Here is a 14,267-nt window from a genome sequence, read left to right as displayed (position 1 = left end):
CATGATAGAAACATTTACATATTTTAAAGATTCCTGAGTTAAATATGGTTTAAAAATTATAATCACAGTACTTCAATTTTAATTTTACACATGAAATAAATGTACATTTAAGGTCTTGGTTTTAATACACATCAACTATTTTGATCCTTTGACCCTTTAGGGTCAAATTACTTATATCTTAAATCTTACACCAATCAAAACACAACTGCATCAGCTTTGTGATGACATATAGATTACAGCTGTGCAGAAACTATTTCTTCTTCTATATCAAGTTAACTAACTTTACCCCTCTATACTTTACAGTGTAGGAAATAACATGACCTCATATGACCAAATTTCCTATTTAAGATGCAGGAGCAACTGAAGATTCTTAGCGTATTGTTTGGGAGGCACATCCAGACATAAAAAATCAAAATAATTTCCATTTAAGTTTCCTTCATGTTTCAGCACATTTTTTAAGACTGATTTGATTATAAAAGAAATAAAACAAAAGGTGAATGATTCAAATTAATTCACAGAAGGAAGAAACTGAAGGTTAGTAAGAAAACACAAACTACTATACTAACAACATGTATAAAAGCATCTGGAATGTATAGTAAGAAAGAGCCATATATTTTTTCTATAGGATAAAATAATTTATTTCACAGCATCTAAAATGTAAATCCCTGTAAAAATTCTTATATCTCGTTATCTACAATATCAATATTGTGCATATATCTAAACATTCCCATCACTTAGGGAACACAATATCTGGACATACTAAAAAGTGCAACTGGAGATTTTCAGTAAGTGAATACTTAGTACATATCTACATGGGCAAAAGATAATCTTACAGAACAATTATTAAGTGATAATTAATAATTACCTCAGTCTATCTCCAGTAACATTATTATCTGAAAATCTGATAGAAGCCCAGTGAACAACATTACATTCTTTCAAGCATATATCACAATTTGCTGTTAAAAGCCTGATGATAAAACTTAAAACTACTGTACAAGTTATACATTTCATGCTGATAGAGTTCAAAATGAATAGTTCTTTTACTTATCACCAGGATTTCAACAAGGTCAGTCAAGCTTCAAATACAACTATCATGTACTTACCTCTGTATAAGACCAATGAGGGGAATAGTCAGTGATGTGTTGGGATGTATGATTTGAATCTGTGGAATCGTGGTGGTTATTTTTAGACACAGAGATTGCAACTGAGCTTCCACACAATCCACTGCTGGATACTAGGTCAGGGTGAAGGTCCTCTAGGTTTGGGAGATCAGTGAGCATGTCAAATGTGTCAAGGTTAAAAACCTCATCATCTGGTGTTGAAAGATCATTATCAATAAAGTCCATGGGATTTAGATCCACAGGGTCCAGGTCTGGGTGGTTGGTAGGCTCTGTTTTGATTAAAACTGAAGAATCAGAAGTGGTTAAAGGTGGAGACGTGGAGAGAAGGTTCGAAGACGTTACCTTCTGGAGATCTTGCAACAATGCCAAATTTCCATCAGGATCAAGAGTGAAATCATGAAGAGTCCGACTTAGATTTGGATCCTTATGACTAGACACATTTGAATTAAAGTCCATGTCTTCGCCCTTTAAAGAGTTGATCAGTTTGACTTGTGGGTAAGATTTAACTTTTGAATTTGTGTGTTTGGGTGTTGATGCCAATGAAGAGTCTGATGTTTCCATGGAGCTAGAATTCTGGGTGTTAGTAGGAGTCAGAAGACCTGCATCCTGGCCACACAGGAGAGTCACAGGAGTAAGACAAGCTGAATTTAAATCCATTCCTGCTGCTGCAGCAGCATTGTTTAAAATTAAGAGTCCTCCACCTCCTTGAAGTTGAGAAAGGTTTAAGATCAGAGATGTGTAGCCTGATGTGGTTGAGAGAGTTGCTGCTTCTTGAGAAGTCCCATTCTGTGCTAGTGGCTTACATGGGGTGGCAAAGATTACCCCACTTGAACGCTGAGAGACTGTAGGGGTACTTGCTGTTGTTGTAGCATGGATAATGCTCGTAACCATTTTCTGACTGACCGTTTGAGAAACAGAAGTTTGAGCAGAAGTTGTTGAAGTTACAGAAACTGCAACACTGCTGTTGTTAGCATCAGGAGCTGTAGCAGCTGCTGCTGCTACCTGGGTCTTGGGAGAAATGATCCGATGTAAGGTGTGGCTACATTTTTTGTCAACTGCTACTGATCCCGAGGCAGTAGACGACTTGGAGGGAGTACTGGTGTCACACACGCACTCGTGTGTTCTGACTGCCATCTTGGCTCTCTGTTTCTCCATAAGTTGTTGAACGATAGCTTCAATGGTTTCTGCAGTCTGCTTTATGACAAAAAAAAAGAGAAATCAATTTATGTCTGCAATCTTTTGCACTAGAATAACACTTTGCAACTTCATACTTAAGACATAAAAATCTCATAACAATAATTAATTAAATTAAAATTTTCCTCATAATTCTGTCCTTGAGTGGCTCAGCAGTAAGCTTGGGAGTCCATAATGCTAAAACTCAGGGTTGTAACCCCAAGATGAACACAATATCAGAGAGCCAATTTTGTAGCTTTATGCAAAAAATTATGAACCAATCAAAAGCCTCTAATTTTAATGTGCTTCTAATATATAAAATCAAAAACAGGGACATAATGTTTTTCCTTGGATGGGAGAAGGATAGAAATGTTCATGTAATTATAAAATAAATGCCTAAGTTGCTAGGTAGCTTAACCCATAATGGGTTTTAGATGCTCTTTAAGATATAAAGAATCATTCGAAAAAGGCTTAATAACATTCTTCTACATGTACAGAACAAGTTGACTATGCATATGGGTCATTTCATGCCAACTCACCTATGGCTTCCCACTTCATGTCACAATTTCCTTGAAAAAATTCAAGCAAAAATTCATTTTAATATATTCAGCCATGTAGTACAGTTTTAAAATTTTGCATAACTGAATAAATCAAAATGAAGTTTTAGCTTGAATTTTTTCAAGCAATTCTATGACATGAACTGGAAAAAGTTCTTTTTTCTGGGTGAATTGGCATGGAATGACCCATATCTATCTACCACAGGTTGCTCAATTAAGTTGGAAGTGCAAGTCTATAAACAAATATCATGGATCTCTCCACAATAAAGCTTAGATATCAAATGGCTTATTCTGTTTAGCATGTAGAAAGTTTACACATTTTTATGTATATTTATTTTTATTACTTATATTAAAAGTCTATTTCTAGAAGAAATCAAACTTTCAGGGCGTGACAAGTTCCAAAGTAATCAGTTTATGGTTAAAATCACATACTTGGTGTCATTACAATACACTGCTTATTCAACACTCGTTAAATCTAAACAGCTTTGAAGTATTTTTTTTACTTATAACTGAAAAACCAAAATCTGCATATCAATCACAAAAAAATGTAATGTACAAAAACATAAACTATTTACTTCTATAATATTTCAATGTTGTCAAATTTAAAAAATGTGTATACCTAGAAACCTCGAAATCTCAATACTTACTGAAATTTCTAATTCATTGTTCAAATCTGGTTCATTTTCGCTATAAACTAGAGAGAGAGAGAGAAAAAAAAAAAAGATTTAATTGACTCGAAAATACAAAACATAAATACAAAATATAATAAATCATATATATCTCTTTATATCTTCTCCAAGTTTTTTCTAAATAAAACTATTAATTTTTGTTAGGTCATTAAAATACAAGTCAGCAAACTTCCTTTCCTCTACTGAGTTCAGATCTTTCATCACACAATAGGCAGTTGCATGAACAATCAGTTCTCAGATATCAGTCCTTGGCCTTAATTTCAGACTTCATCATGGTTATTCCAACATAATCCTTTCTCTAATCCATACAGCTTCCCTGAAGCCATACTTTCTGTAATCTTTTCTGCTATTATATTGTCTTCTCAGACAAGTGTGAATCACTATCTACATATCAATAAGTGATACAATATTCTTCTACTTATATATGAACATTAAAACAACATTAACCAATAAGTTGTCTGACAGTACTTATCTATCATAGGTCAGCAAATAATTCAACTTGAAACTCAGTGGTTAATAAACAACAACAAAAAAAGATGGTTCCAAAAATATAGGTACCATACAATCTAATATTCCAGTCAATACAGTTGAGATACAACAGATGTAGGACTTGTAATTAATTTATATAGTTTATGATGATTTAATGTATATTAGTGAGGCCACACAAAATACATCATTGTGATTTATTTCCAAAAAAAAACTAAATTCGGTTGAAATTAAAGCTATGAACTCTAAAAATAAATTAAACAAACTTAAAAAAAAACACACATAAACAGAGTGATTTAAATTTAAAATACAATGAAAAAGGAAGTACAATTGAACACACCCTTAACAATGACCTGTGAACATAATTGTAAAAAGCTTTTGTACACTGAATCATATCTTTCTCCTGTCTCTGCTCCACTAAAATACTAAATGTATATACGTGTTATACTTCATCTTCACTGTTGTATAAGTTTGGGGCTACTTAACAGTACTCACCTAGAGAAACAGTGAATAGCAGACCAATCCCCATGTGATCAAAACACCATAAAAACTTCTAACGTGTAAAAACACCAAGTTATTCATAACAGAACAACCACGTGAGAAGTAACACATACATTAAACTGTTATTAGAAACTTACAAACATGCATAAGTAATGGATTCACTTACACATCTACTCGAGCCAGATTAAGGTCTTGTGGAGCCCAAATCTCAGGTAATATTTGGGAATAATAATAACAATTTACTCTTGCCTCTATTCTGCTAGTTTTACAAGCCATAATTCCTTTACTTGGGTGGCCAGTAAGGTCCTGGTAGGGTCAGGGCCCTTGACCCAGGCCTGATTAAGGTCTAGTGGAGCCCAAATCTCAGGTAATATTTGGGAATAATAATAACAATTTACTCTTGCCTCTATTCTGCTAGTTTTACAAACCATAATTCTTTTACTTGGGTGGCCAGTAAGGTCCTGGTAGGGTCAGGGCCCTTGATCCAGGCCTATGCATTAAACTGGCACTCCATCCATATCAGTTATTATAATTATTAGAGTTGCAGTTGTATATCAAAGTACTTGTGCTAACATAAAATATTCTTTAAAGCTACAAAATAGAAAATTTCATCATGGGGTTGTAACAAAAAAATTACTCAACATGCACAAATCACTTTTAGGTCAATAATAGGTCAAACAATTTGGACATTAACAGTTTTCAAGACTGTGACCTTTAATAGCTTCAACATGACAAAATTTGACAAAACAATGAAGCCCCCCCTAAAGAAAAAGTAAAACATGAACGGAAGTTTGCGTGTAATGAATGGAAATAAGAAAATATTTGAAACAATTTAGTACATGGATTAATGTTTACTTTATCGGCCACCTGAAGATAGTTAGATGTAAGTTCTAAACATTTGGTTAGGGAAACATTTGTGATCACATAATATGCTAATAATTAACATATCCGGAAAAATACATCAGACTACAATTAGGCCAAAATATAACAAAATGGCATAAAAAAAACAAAAAAATATCATTTGAAAGTTAATATCTGTGTTTTATTAGAGAGTAAGAAGGATGTACAAAAAAAATTCTTCAGATACAAAAAACCTAGAAATAGTCAGTGACTAAACTTACACATAGGTTTTAACTGAGACACCAGTTCATCTTTTGTCCATTCCTTTTTATCAGTGCAGTAACTGAGATTAGGTGAGATGAGGATTTTGTTATCATCACTGTAGGGGACATTCAGGTAATGAACCAACACAATGTCAGGATTCTGAAAAAGAAAACGGGGCTACTCGTAAGTTTTGTGGTGGTAAATTACTAACTAGATGGAGTTATGAGATATGCAGTATTTTTGTTGTGGATGTACCATAAAAAGTCTGCTGTTATGTCTGCAAAAAGCTGTAACCCAGAATGCCACCTTTTCCAGTTACTTTTGCAATAGTTTTTATCAGCACTACTTTGTCTTTCATACTTGTGCTTATATGGTTTAAAACTGAGAACCTTTACAGTCAAATATTTTTAAGTTTCTGACTCTCCAGTAGTATCAGTATTAAAACACGAGTGTCAATTGATACAGAATGAGACAAAAAAAGTAATAGATGTGGAGTATTATAATTTTTTTTTTAAACAGTGTTAAGAACTTCATTATTCAGTTGTTTTCCAACCGTTAAACCTAAGGTAGCAAACTCATTAATTGGAAAATATTAGGTTATATTTAGATCAGTATATCCTGATCAAGTAAACAGTTAAACTTTTCTAAACAACCAGAATGCTTTCAAAACTCAAATTAGAAATTCTCACTATGATCAACTAACCATGGTATATCAGAAACCTTTTTTCATCAAACACATCCTACTTTAGGACGGTATCTCCATGTTATTACTTTCTTCATAGTGTTGTACCTACAACTAACATGTGGATCTCAGCAATTTGTACTTCTAAAGTATGAGGTAGCATCATGATTACAGGGTAAATTGTGAACAGGGTTCCAGTTCATGTTGTTTACAAACTTTCAAATAAAACAGTCTAAGTTAACACATGTAAAGACGTTGCATTCCTCTTGATTGAATAATCATTACATTTTATTACAAACACACTAGTTGTTAAGATCATAAAATAATAATTCACATGAATGGACATAAATTGTAATTAATATAAGGCCTTGTGGAAACATCTAAAGCTTAAGAAATCACATAGTAGTCCAATCATAGTTTAATAACTTTAACCTCAAATGAATCTATATTAATTCAGTTCTAGTACTTTACTGAACAATGATATAATTTAGTTTTATAACAGTAAAAGCTACGACATAAAACTGTATATAAATTCAGTAGACTTTACTACCTGTTAGGCCTTAATACATGCTATATGTTGGACTTGTTTCTAATAAACAATAATCCATTACGGTTTCACCTCCAGAAAATTCATACAAATTACAATATATGTTTAAATATGATTAATATAACTACATCTATAATGTTTTATCATGAACACATCATTTGGTAAAAACTGGTTACAAAGTTTTATCTGTTAGTGTATTTTAACAATGTATTTTGCTAAGTTACACTGTTAAACATTTGGTTTCTCTATACCAAAAATACTTTGAAATGAGAGTTCACATTAAAACCAAACTCAACTGAAAGTAAAATGAAACATACATTACATGACTAGTCTTGAAATTATCTTAGTGTCGTATAAAAATAATTTTTGTACTAATGCGTAAAACCACACATATTCTATAAAAGTGGGAAATACTGTTTGCTAACAGACAAAATTACTTCACCTTTTTGTTTAATAATTGTGAATAAATCATTATTTACCATTAATACAAAGTTTTAAAACCTTTGTTAAACACTGTTATCTTTCCTAGCACACTCCAGTGCATCTACAGCTTGACTAAAAGATGAAACAAATGATAAATTCAAAAACTGTTAACGAACCTGGAGAAGCCAATAACATCGTCGATGGAAAGTCGGAAGAATTGCTGAGTGAACATAACATCCATAGATACACTGGAAAAAATTCAAATTTTATGTAGACAAGAAATGACATAAAGCACTTGTAGTTTTAGTCTTCATGTAATTACAAAATTACACAGAGAAACACTATGTACAAGAAGCAAACTTATTTGTTTGTTACAAAAGATTATTTTGTGAATTATGCTACAGCTGCTCTACCAATCCCAAGCTTGAAGTTCCTAACCTGAGAATGAACCATAGTGCAGTCAGATGATGTTAAGGGGAAATATCTGCATTTTCATAAAATTAATATCACAAGCACAACTTTAGAAGATATTTTTAAATCTAATAGAAATGTACCTAAAGTTTACACACCAACACAGCTATAGTAAGAATGATAAAATTAAAGCCTTAAACACAGTAGTAAAATAATTTCAATAAGAACTGTAAATGGACAAAGCAACAGGATATGCATCAGCCAGCAAACTCAAAATAATCATTTTCTGTAGACAGTCAGTGTTATAAGTGACACATTTTTGTGTTTGTTTAACATTACTGATGACCAACATTAAAATGTCTTACAAAGTCCTTAAATCATGTTATAAAGCTCACAAGACTATAATTTAAGAGTATAGGAGCTTAAATACGCTGCTAATGTAATACAAAGGTCATACAAGCACTCTTTAAACCATCTGACTTTAATTAGGTGAAGGATATAAACATATGTCTGCTTAAATTATAAAAAAAAAATCACTGTTCCCACACTCCATCTCCAGCATTTATCTCCAAGAAACTCAGAAGAATGTCTAAATCTACAAAAGAACATTTCATGACATTTTTCATAAGATCTTAAGTGAAAAATACTTTAAGCCTGCTTCACAAGACGTAAAGCAAGAAATATATGAACTTTTGTAGAAGATTACTGATTTTATTCTGGAAAAAAAAATTAATATTGAAGCATAATAGAAAATAAACAGTTTTTCATCATTTCGTTCTATAACACAAAAAGATTGGAAAATTATGAAAGGTATGAAGCATACAAACCAACTTGATAACAAATGATCACAATATTGTAATAAAAAACTACATTTTTCTGCTGTTTTTTTACTCCATTAAGCAACAAGAAGTAAAATAAAAAAGTTCCATGATTTTTTTATAAAACAATTTCAATGATAAATTTCATATTCTTGAATGAAGAACTTAATTAAAAATCATTATTATAATATAATCACTATCACATTTTACTTGTTTAACTGGGACTTAACCCTAACCATGCCTAATAAACTTTAGCTTTAACATCAAATATTTAAAACAGAGGTTACAAACCTGTTTAGCTTAAAGCCTCCATAACCTTAAACATCAAGGCAAGGTTACATTAGTCACTGCAACATTTTCTTTGAAAAAAATCTCATGTATCAAAATAACACTGTGTACCGATACATACAGCATTAAATATAATTTACTGTTACAAATACTGTTTATTCTGGTGTCTAGGAAGTTTTAAAAAGAATATTTCTACATGTGCCTAAATTTCCTTGCAGATCCTTACTTGGGTACCATTGCTATAACCTCCCTCAATGTCTCATACAATTCAGTACAAAATAACGCACATAAGTGCAGAAGGATCTTTGTAATAGCTTATCGATGAAGGAGTATTTATAAATGGAGAGCATGTAAGAGTCCAGCCTGGTCTGTGGTTTACTCACATGGAAAAATATTTCTTTGGATAGTAAGAAACTCATTTGGAAAAGAAATCATCAGTAAAGTCATAACCTAATAAATTATAACCTTTAAAATATAAATATACTCTAAGTGCATTAGGCTTATCATGAATTTAATAAAACAACTCTTACATCAACTTAATTTTAGAAATAAAAATTTTTAACTTAAAACTGATCTTATTCTTAGTAAGAAAATGTATCCATACACGTGAATAAATTTACAAATTTGTTTCACTAAATAAAAAAGTCAAGTATTTGAATTTGTGATTTCTCATCTGACTGAGTAAGGGGGTCAAAAAATGTGGCTTTTGAATTAAAATTTTAACAGAAAAATAGATATATGATAAACTATGTTATTTTTAAGTGACTTCTAACATAAAAGCAAAGGCTTTAGTAGAGAACAACGTTTTACAGTGATAATGCATCTAATAGGCTTCCTGAACTAAATTTAAAATGTCTAAACAGAGCTTGGATAAAATTATAAAACTCCTAGTCATACTTTTAACACAGAAAAAAAAAAACAATTTGAATTTCAGGATTTCATAAAATAATGCTACCAGAACAAAGCACTATCAGAAAGTCTATTCGCTTACTGTTACAACTGCACATTATGTGTTGCGTAAGATTCCAATTAAAACTATAGTAAAAACTTCCTTTCAATTCATTATAATAGAGCTTGAAGTCAGTCTCCTACATGTGTTGTATAATTGTAGAGTTAGGTGATATTCTGAGAAAATATTTTAACACAATGATCATGAAAATCTACACAAACATAAACAGACAATAAAATTAAAGATTGTTTACAGATAGGTTAGTTACTTGGTATATGGGCAAAACACTTAAATCTAAGTTACAGTTACTACTATGTACTTTAATTAAAGCAAAACTATAACTAATTAGATAATTGTTTGTTTTTGAATTTTGTGCAAAGCTACACCTGGGCTATCTGCACTAGATGTCCCTAACTTTGCAGTGTAAGACTAGAGGGAAGGCAGCTAGTCATCACTACCAGATGCCAACTCTTGGGCTACTCTTTTACCAACAAATAGTGGGATTGACTGTCACATTATAACGCCCCCCAAGACTGAAAGGGCGACCCCGTTTGATGTGACGGGGATTCGAACCCTCGATCATCAGATTACGAATGGTACGCCTTAATTAAACGGGATTTAGTGTTAATTGTACATTAGAATGATTAACAATTTTCCTTTTGTATTGAAATTTTAACAGGCTAAGTAACGTAACAGTTATTAGCATAAACTATTATACTAGTTATTAAAGTTTTGACACTTTAATCCACGACTAGGATTGACAACTTTAAGTTTTGAACTAATATTAAAAACATGTTTCCTGTAAAGCGTACAGCTTATGGAAGTTGTTTTTAAATGCCCAGCTTTATAATGAGACAACAAAAAGGAAAATAATAAATAAATAAAACATTTCATCCTATTGTTTCACAAACGCTCAACAGATGGCAAACGAGCAGTCGAGCAAACAATGGGCAGTTAGTGTTAAGCCAACAATAGGAAGAAGTATGAAACCACTTCTATATCTAAAAGTTGAGAAGCAATTGTTAGTGTTCATTTAACAAGAGCAATATACAAAAAACGCATAAAAAACACTCCAATTTTTAAATAAAATTCTTCATATAATTTTATTTAGTTTTATATATATATAGTGTTTATCACTTCAATAAAAATTATTTACGATAATATATATTTTTCCTTTTGCCACCAATATGTTAGCTTTTAACACATGCTGGTGACAATCGGAAGAATATCTGTAATAACTTCTAGGTATTACCATGTTTTGTTTTGTTTTGTTTGTAAATATGTGACCAGCTATAAGGATGGCCAAGTTTTATCATTTATTGCCAAAACCAAAATGTACCAGTATACATTTTAATGTCACTTGTAACTGTATATCGCCTTGAAGGGGTAGGTATGGAGGTCTAAACATATATATATATAAGAACAACAAAATTGAGTTTCTTTAGTGTATGATGAAGTACAACTTATGGACAATAGCGAAACACTTTAAACAGTAACGTTTAAATCATTATTTCCTGACTACTTCAAATGCCCTAGAGGAATTGTTACCGAATTTCGCCTGAGTTTACGTACAGCTATAGAGCTCATAACTGCCCCAAGTTTTGAACCGATAATATAAGGGGTTTGTTTATTTCAGATGTCCGCGCATAGCTACACTAGCCGTTCATAACATTAGTGCTGATAGACTAGATCACTATTGAGAAAGCAGATGATCAGGAGCACCCACCACCAACTGTTTCGCTACATTAACTGGCTTGGTTTGTTTTAAATTTCGCGTAATGCTAAAGGAGGGCTATCTGCGCTAGCCATACCTAATTTAGCAGTGTATGATTAGAGGGAAGGCAGCTAATCACCACCACCCACAGTCAACTCTTAGGTTACTCTTTTACCAACGAATAGTGGGATTAACCGAAACGTTATAACGTCCCCACGGCTGAAAAGGTGAGTATGTTTGGTGTGAAGGGGATTCGAACCCGACATTAATTGAATAGTAGGATTTGACAGTCACTTTTATAACGCACACAACTCAAAGTGTGATATCGCTTTTTTTTTTGTGCAGAAATAAAATTCGAATCATACCACAGTCCGGTGCAGTGACCGCTAGGCCACGCCTGGAAGGAGGGCGTCTAACAACCCTTGCCAACTTTTAAACTACTGGTTTGAACAGTTGACCACCACTCTTAAAGTATAAACATAGCTGCAATAGTCAGTGGTAAACCTTTCTGATTCATCGATCGAACACATTAATCTTCGTCCACACTCAATCATTCCGATGTCTAAAAACAAGTTTAAAATGTTTGTCGAATTTCAAAATCTTTTGTTTTTTACTTTTACCCCTTTTAAAGTTCACACAACTTGTATTCTTTATTCACAAGAGTTTACTTGTCTTTTTTCGGTGATCTTATCTTATATAATCTTGATTGCCTTGGAAAAAAAAGTTTAGAGGTGAAAAACTATCTTCTGGCAGACTAGTTTTCTATCGCTTCATCTAACAAGGGTCACCACCTTCGGTATCACACTCTTACAATACAAATTGTGCTGAACAGTATGTGTTTTCTTTCACAAGGGGTGGTTTTAAAGTACCTTTAAATAAATGTGCGCATATCTTTATGACGACTGCGCACTTGTTTGAGAAACAGGAACTTACCTCATCGTTACATGTACGGTACCGCATTAGGATGAAACACTGTGACTTATTATTAGTTTATTTGAATATATCTGACAGACAGTAAAATGTGGAGTTTAGAACACTATTATGTTTAACATTTTTACCCAAGCTTTCTCAATTTGGCTAAACACAGTCGAGGTTTCTCTCGTGTTTGATATATATTAATTACGTATCCTTTTAACATCATCACCTTCGAAACAGAGCAAAAAATTTCAACTAGAAAGGTAACTGACTTGTGAACAGGCGTTTATAAAAAGCCACTTTAAAAATGAAACCAAAATTGTTTTAATTGGCATTAAGTGTCTCGACGGTTCTAATCTTAGCAACAAGAATTCTATACTCGTGCCCTTGATGCCAATTTCCAGAAGCAGATGTTAACTGTTTTTTCTTTTTGTGTTTTTTAAAATCTATTTTGTCGTGGCAGCTTCGAAGGTATGGCTTTTCCATGGCTATAGCATTGTTAAGGTTACAAACGTGAAAAAGGGAAAATAGACTAGGCTTATTGACAGTATGAGACGTCGGATAGCATTAATAATAATACAAAAGGTGGTATAGAAAATGCAGATGAGAAAGAAAAAAACGCTAAACACGTTTGTTTGTTTGTTTTTGAATTTCGCACAAAGCTACACGAGAGCTATCTGTGCTAGCCGTCCCTAATTTAGCAGTGTAAGACTAGAGGGAAGGCAGCTAGTCATCACCACCCACCGCCAACTCTTGGGCTGCTCTTTTACCAACGAATAGTGTGATTGACCGTCACATTATAACGCCCCCACGGCTGAAAGGGCGAGTATGTTTGACGCAAACGGGATGCGAACCCGCGACCCTCAGATTACGAATCGCACGCCTTAACACGCTTGGCCATGTCGGGCCCCGCTAAACACGAAAGTTGCATTAATAATAATAATATTAACAACAAGAAATAAATAAATAGTAGATTATACAATTACGAGAATAGTCTGAGTTTGACATACAAAATATTACCGATTATCCAAGCTCATTAAGTACGAATATGAATCGTTTATAGTTTTCTTATTTCAAACACGAGGTGACAACCTATAAATTATGGGATATCATCACTTTTTCTAAGACCCTTCTAACAGTAAGACCTAATCTTTCGCCGTCAAATCTCTCTTAAAACTTATTTCCCATAAATTAGGAATAGATCCGGACAAGAAAATTGTAATGAGCGGTCATTCAGTTGAGTACAGCGGCGAAATACCCGTATGGTTTTTTTAAATTTTATTTTAAAAGGAATGGCAGTTGCAAGACGGTGTTATAAAGAGAACTGTAACGGGTTTAGTCATGATGGGAGGATCAAACCTAACAGATTAGACTAACAGCTACTAACTATGTGTAAAAATATATTTAATCTCATTTGAAACCACTGACTTTTTTTCTTTTTTAGCACAGAAGTGGAAAGTACTGTGATATGTAAACAAGTGTTAAACAAACCACTAAACTGAGTTAACAAAACACACACACACACACGCACGCGCGTGTATGTACCTAATCTAATCTACTCCACAACAGTCGCTGTTCTTGAAGACTGATAACAGCGCCTGGACCATTACTCCTTATGAATTTTGGTGTCCATGAAAAGTTACGAAGGCACTGATTGGATACGGTAAATGGAGTGTGGTTTACATATTATAAAACATTATTCTATTTTTGTCACTCATAAGTTGCTAGAAATGATACATAAAATGCCAAATTCTAAGGCGTCCTAGCTCAAAGCACCTATATATTACTGGGTACTATTGTAAATGGCATTTAAATAATACGAAATTCTAATGTTCAGGGCAACTTTTGTGTGTGAAGCGAAAGTGAAATGTACAAGCGTTAAAATGGGA

At 32.9% G+C, this 14,267-nt stretch overlaps 1 protein-coding gene across 15 annotated transcripts in view; it reads right to left on the bottom strand.

The window, feature by feature from the left end:
• LOC143227850 (calmodulin-binding transcription activator 2-like) overlaps nt 1-14,267 on the bottom strand; it is a 184,771-nt gene that overhangs the window by 37,014 nt on the left and 133,490 nt on the right. For 14 of the 15 annotated variants that reach the window (XR_013015107.1, XM_076459175.1, XM_076459176.1 and 11 more), the window contains 4 exons: nt 7,460-7,531; nt 5,649-5,790; nt 3,499-3,545; nt 1,104-2,315 (listed from right to left, as the gene is read on the bottom strand). Coding sequence is in view for 14 of the 15 variants with exons in the window: in XM_076459175.1 (XP_076315290.1) it covers nt 1,104-2,315; nt 3,499-3,545; nt 5,649-5,790; nt 7,460-7,531 (1,473 nt within the window). In the remaining variant the exon portion in view is untranslated. The remainder of the gene's footprint in view (nt 1-1,103; nt 2,316-3,498; nt 3,546-5,648; nt 5,791-7,459; nt 7,532-14,267) is intronic. The other variant, XM_076459174.1, reaches the window with a different exon arrangement.

This window comes from Tachypleus tridentatus, chromosome 10 (assembly GCF_004210375.1).
Source record: "Tachypleus tridentatus isolate NWPU-2018 chromosome 10, ASM421037v1, whole genome shotgun sequence".
NCBI lineage: Eukaryota > Metazoa > Arthropoda > Merostomata > Xiphosura > Limulidae > Tachypleus > Tachypleus tridentatus.
The sequence above is the reverse complement of the archived record's forward strand: the minus strand, read 5'-3'. Positions and strand labels throughout refer to the sequence as shown.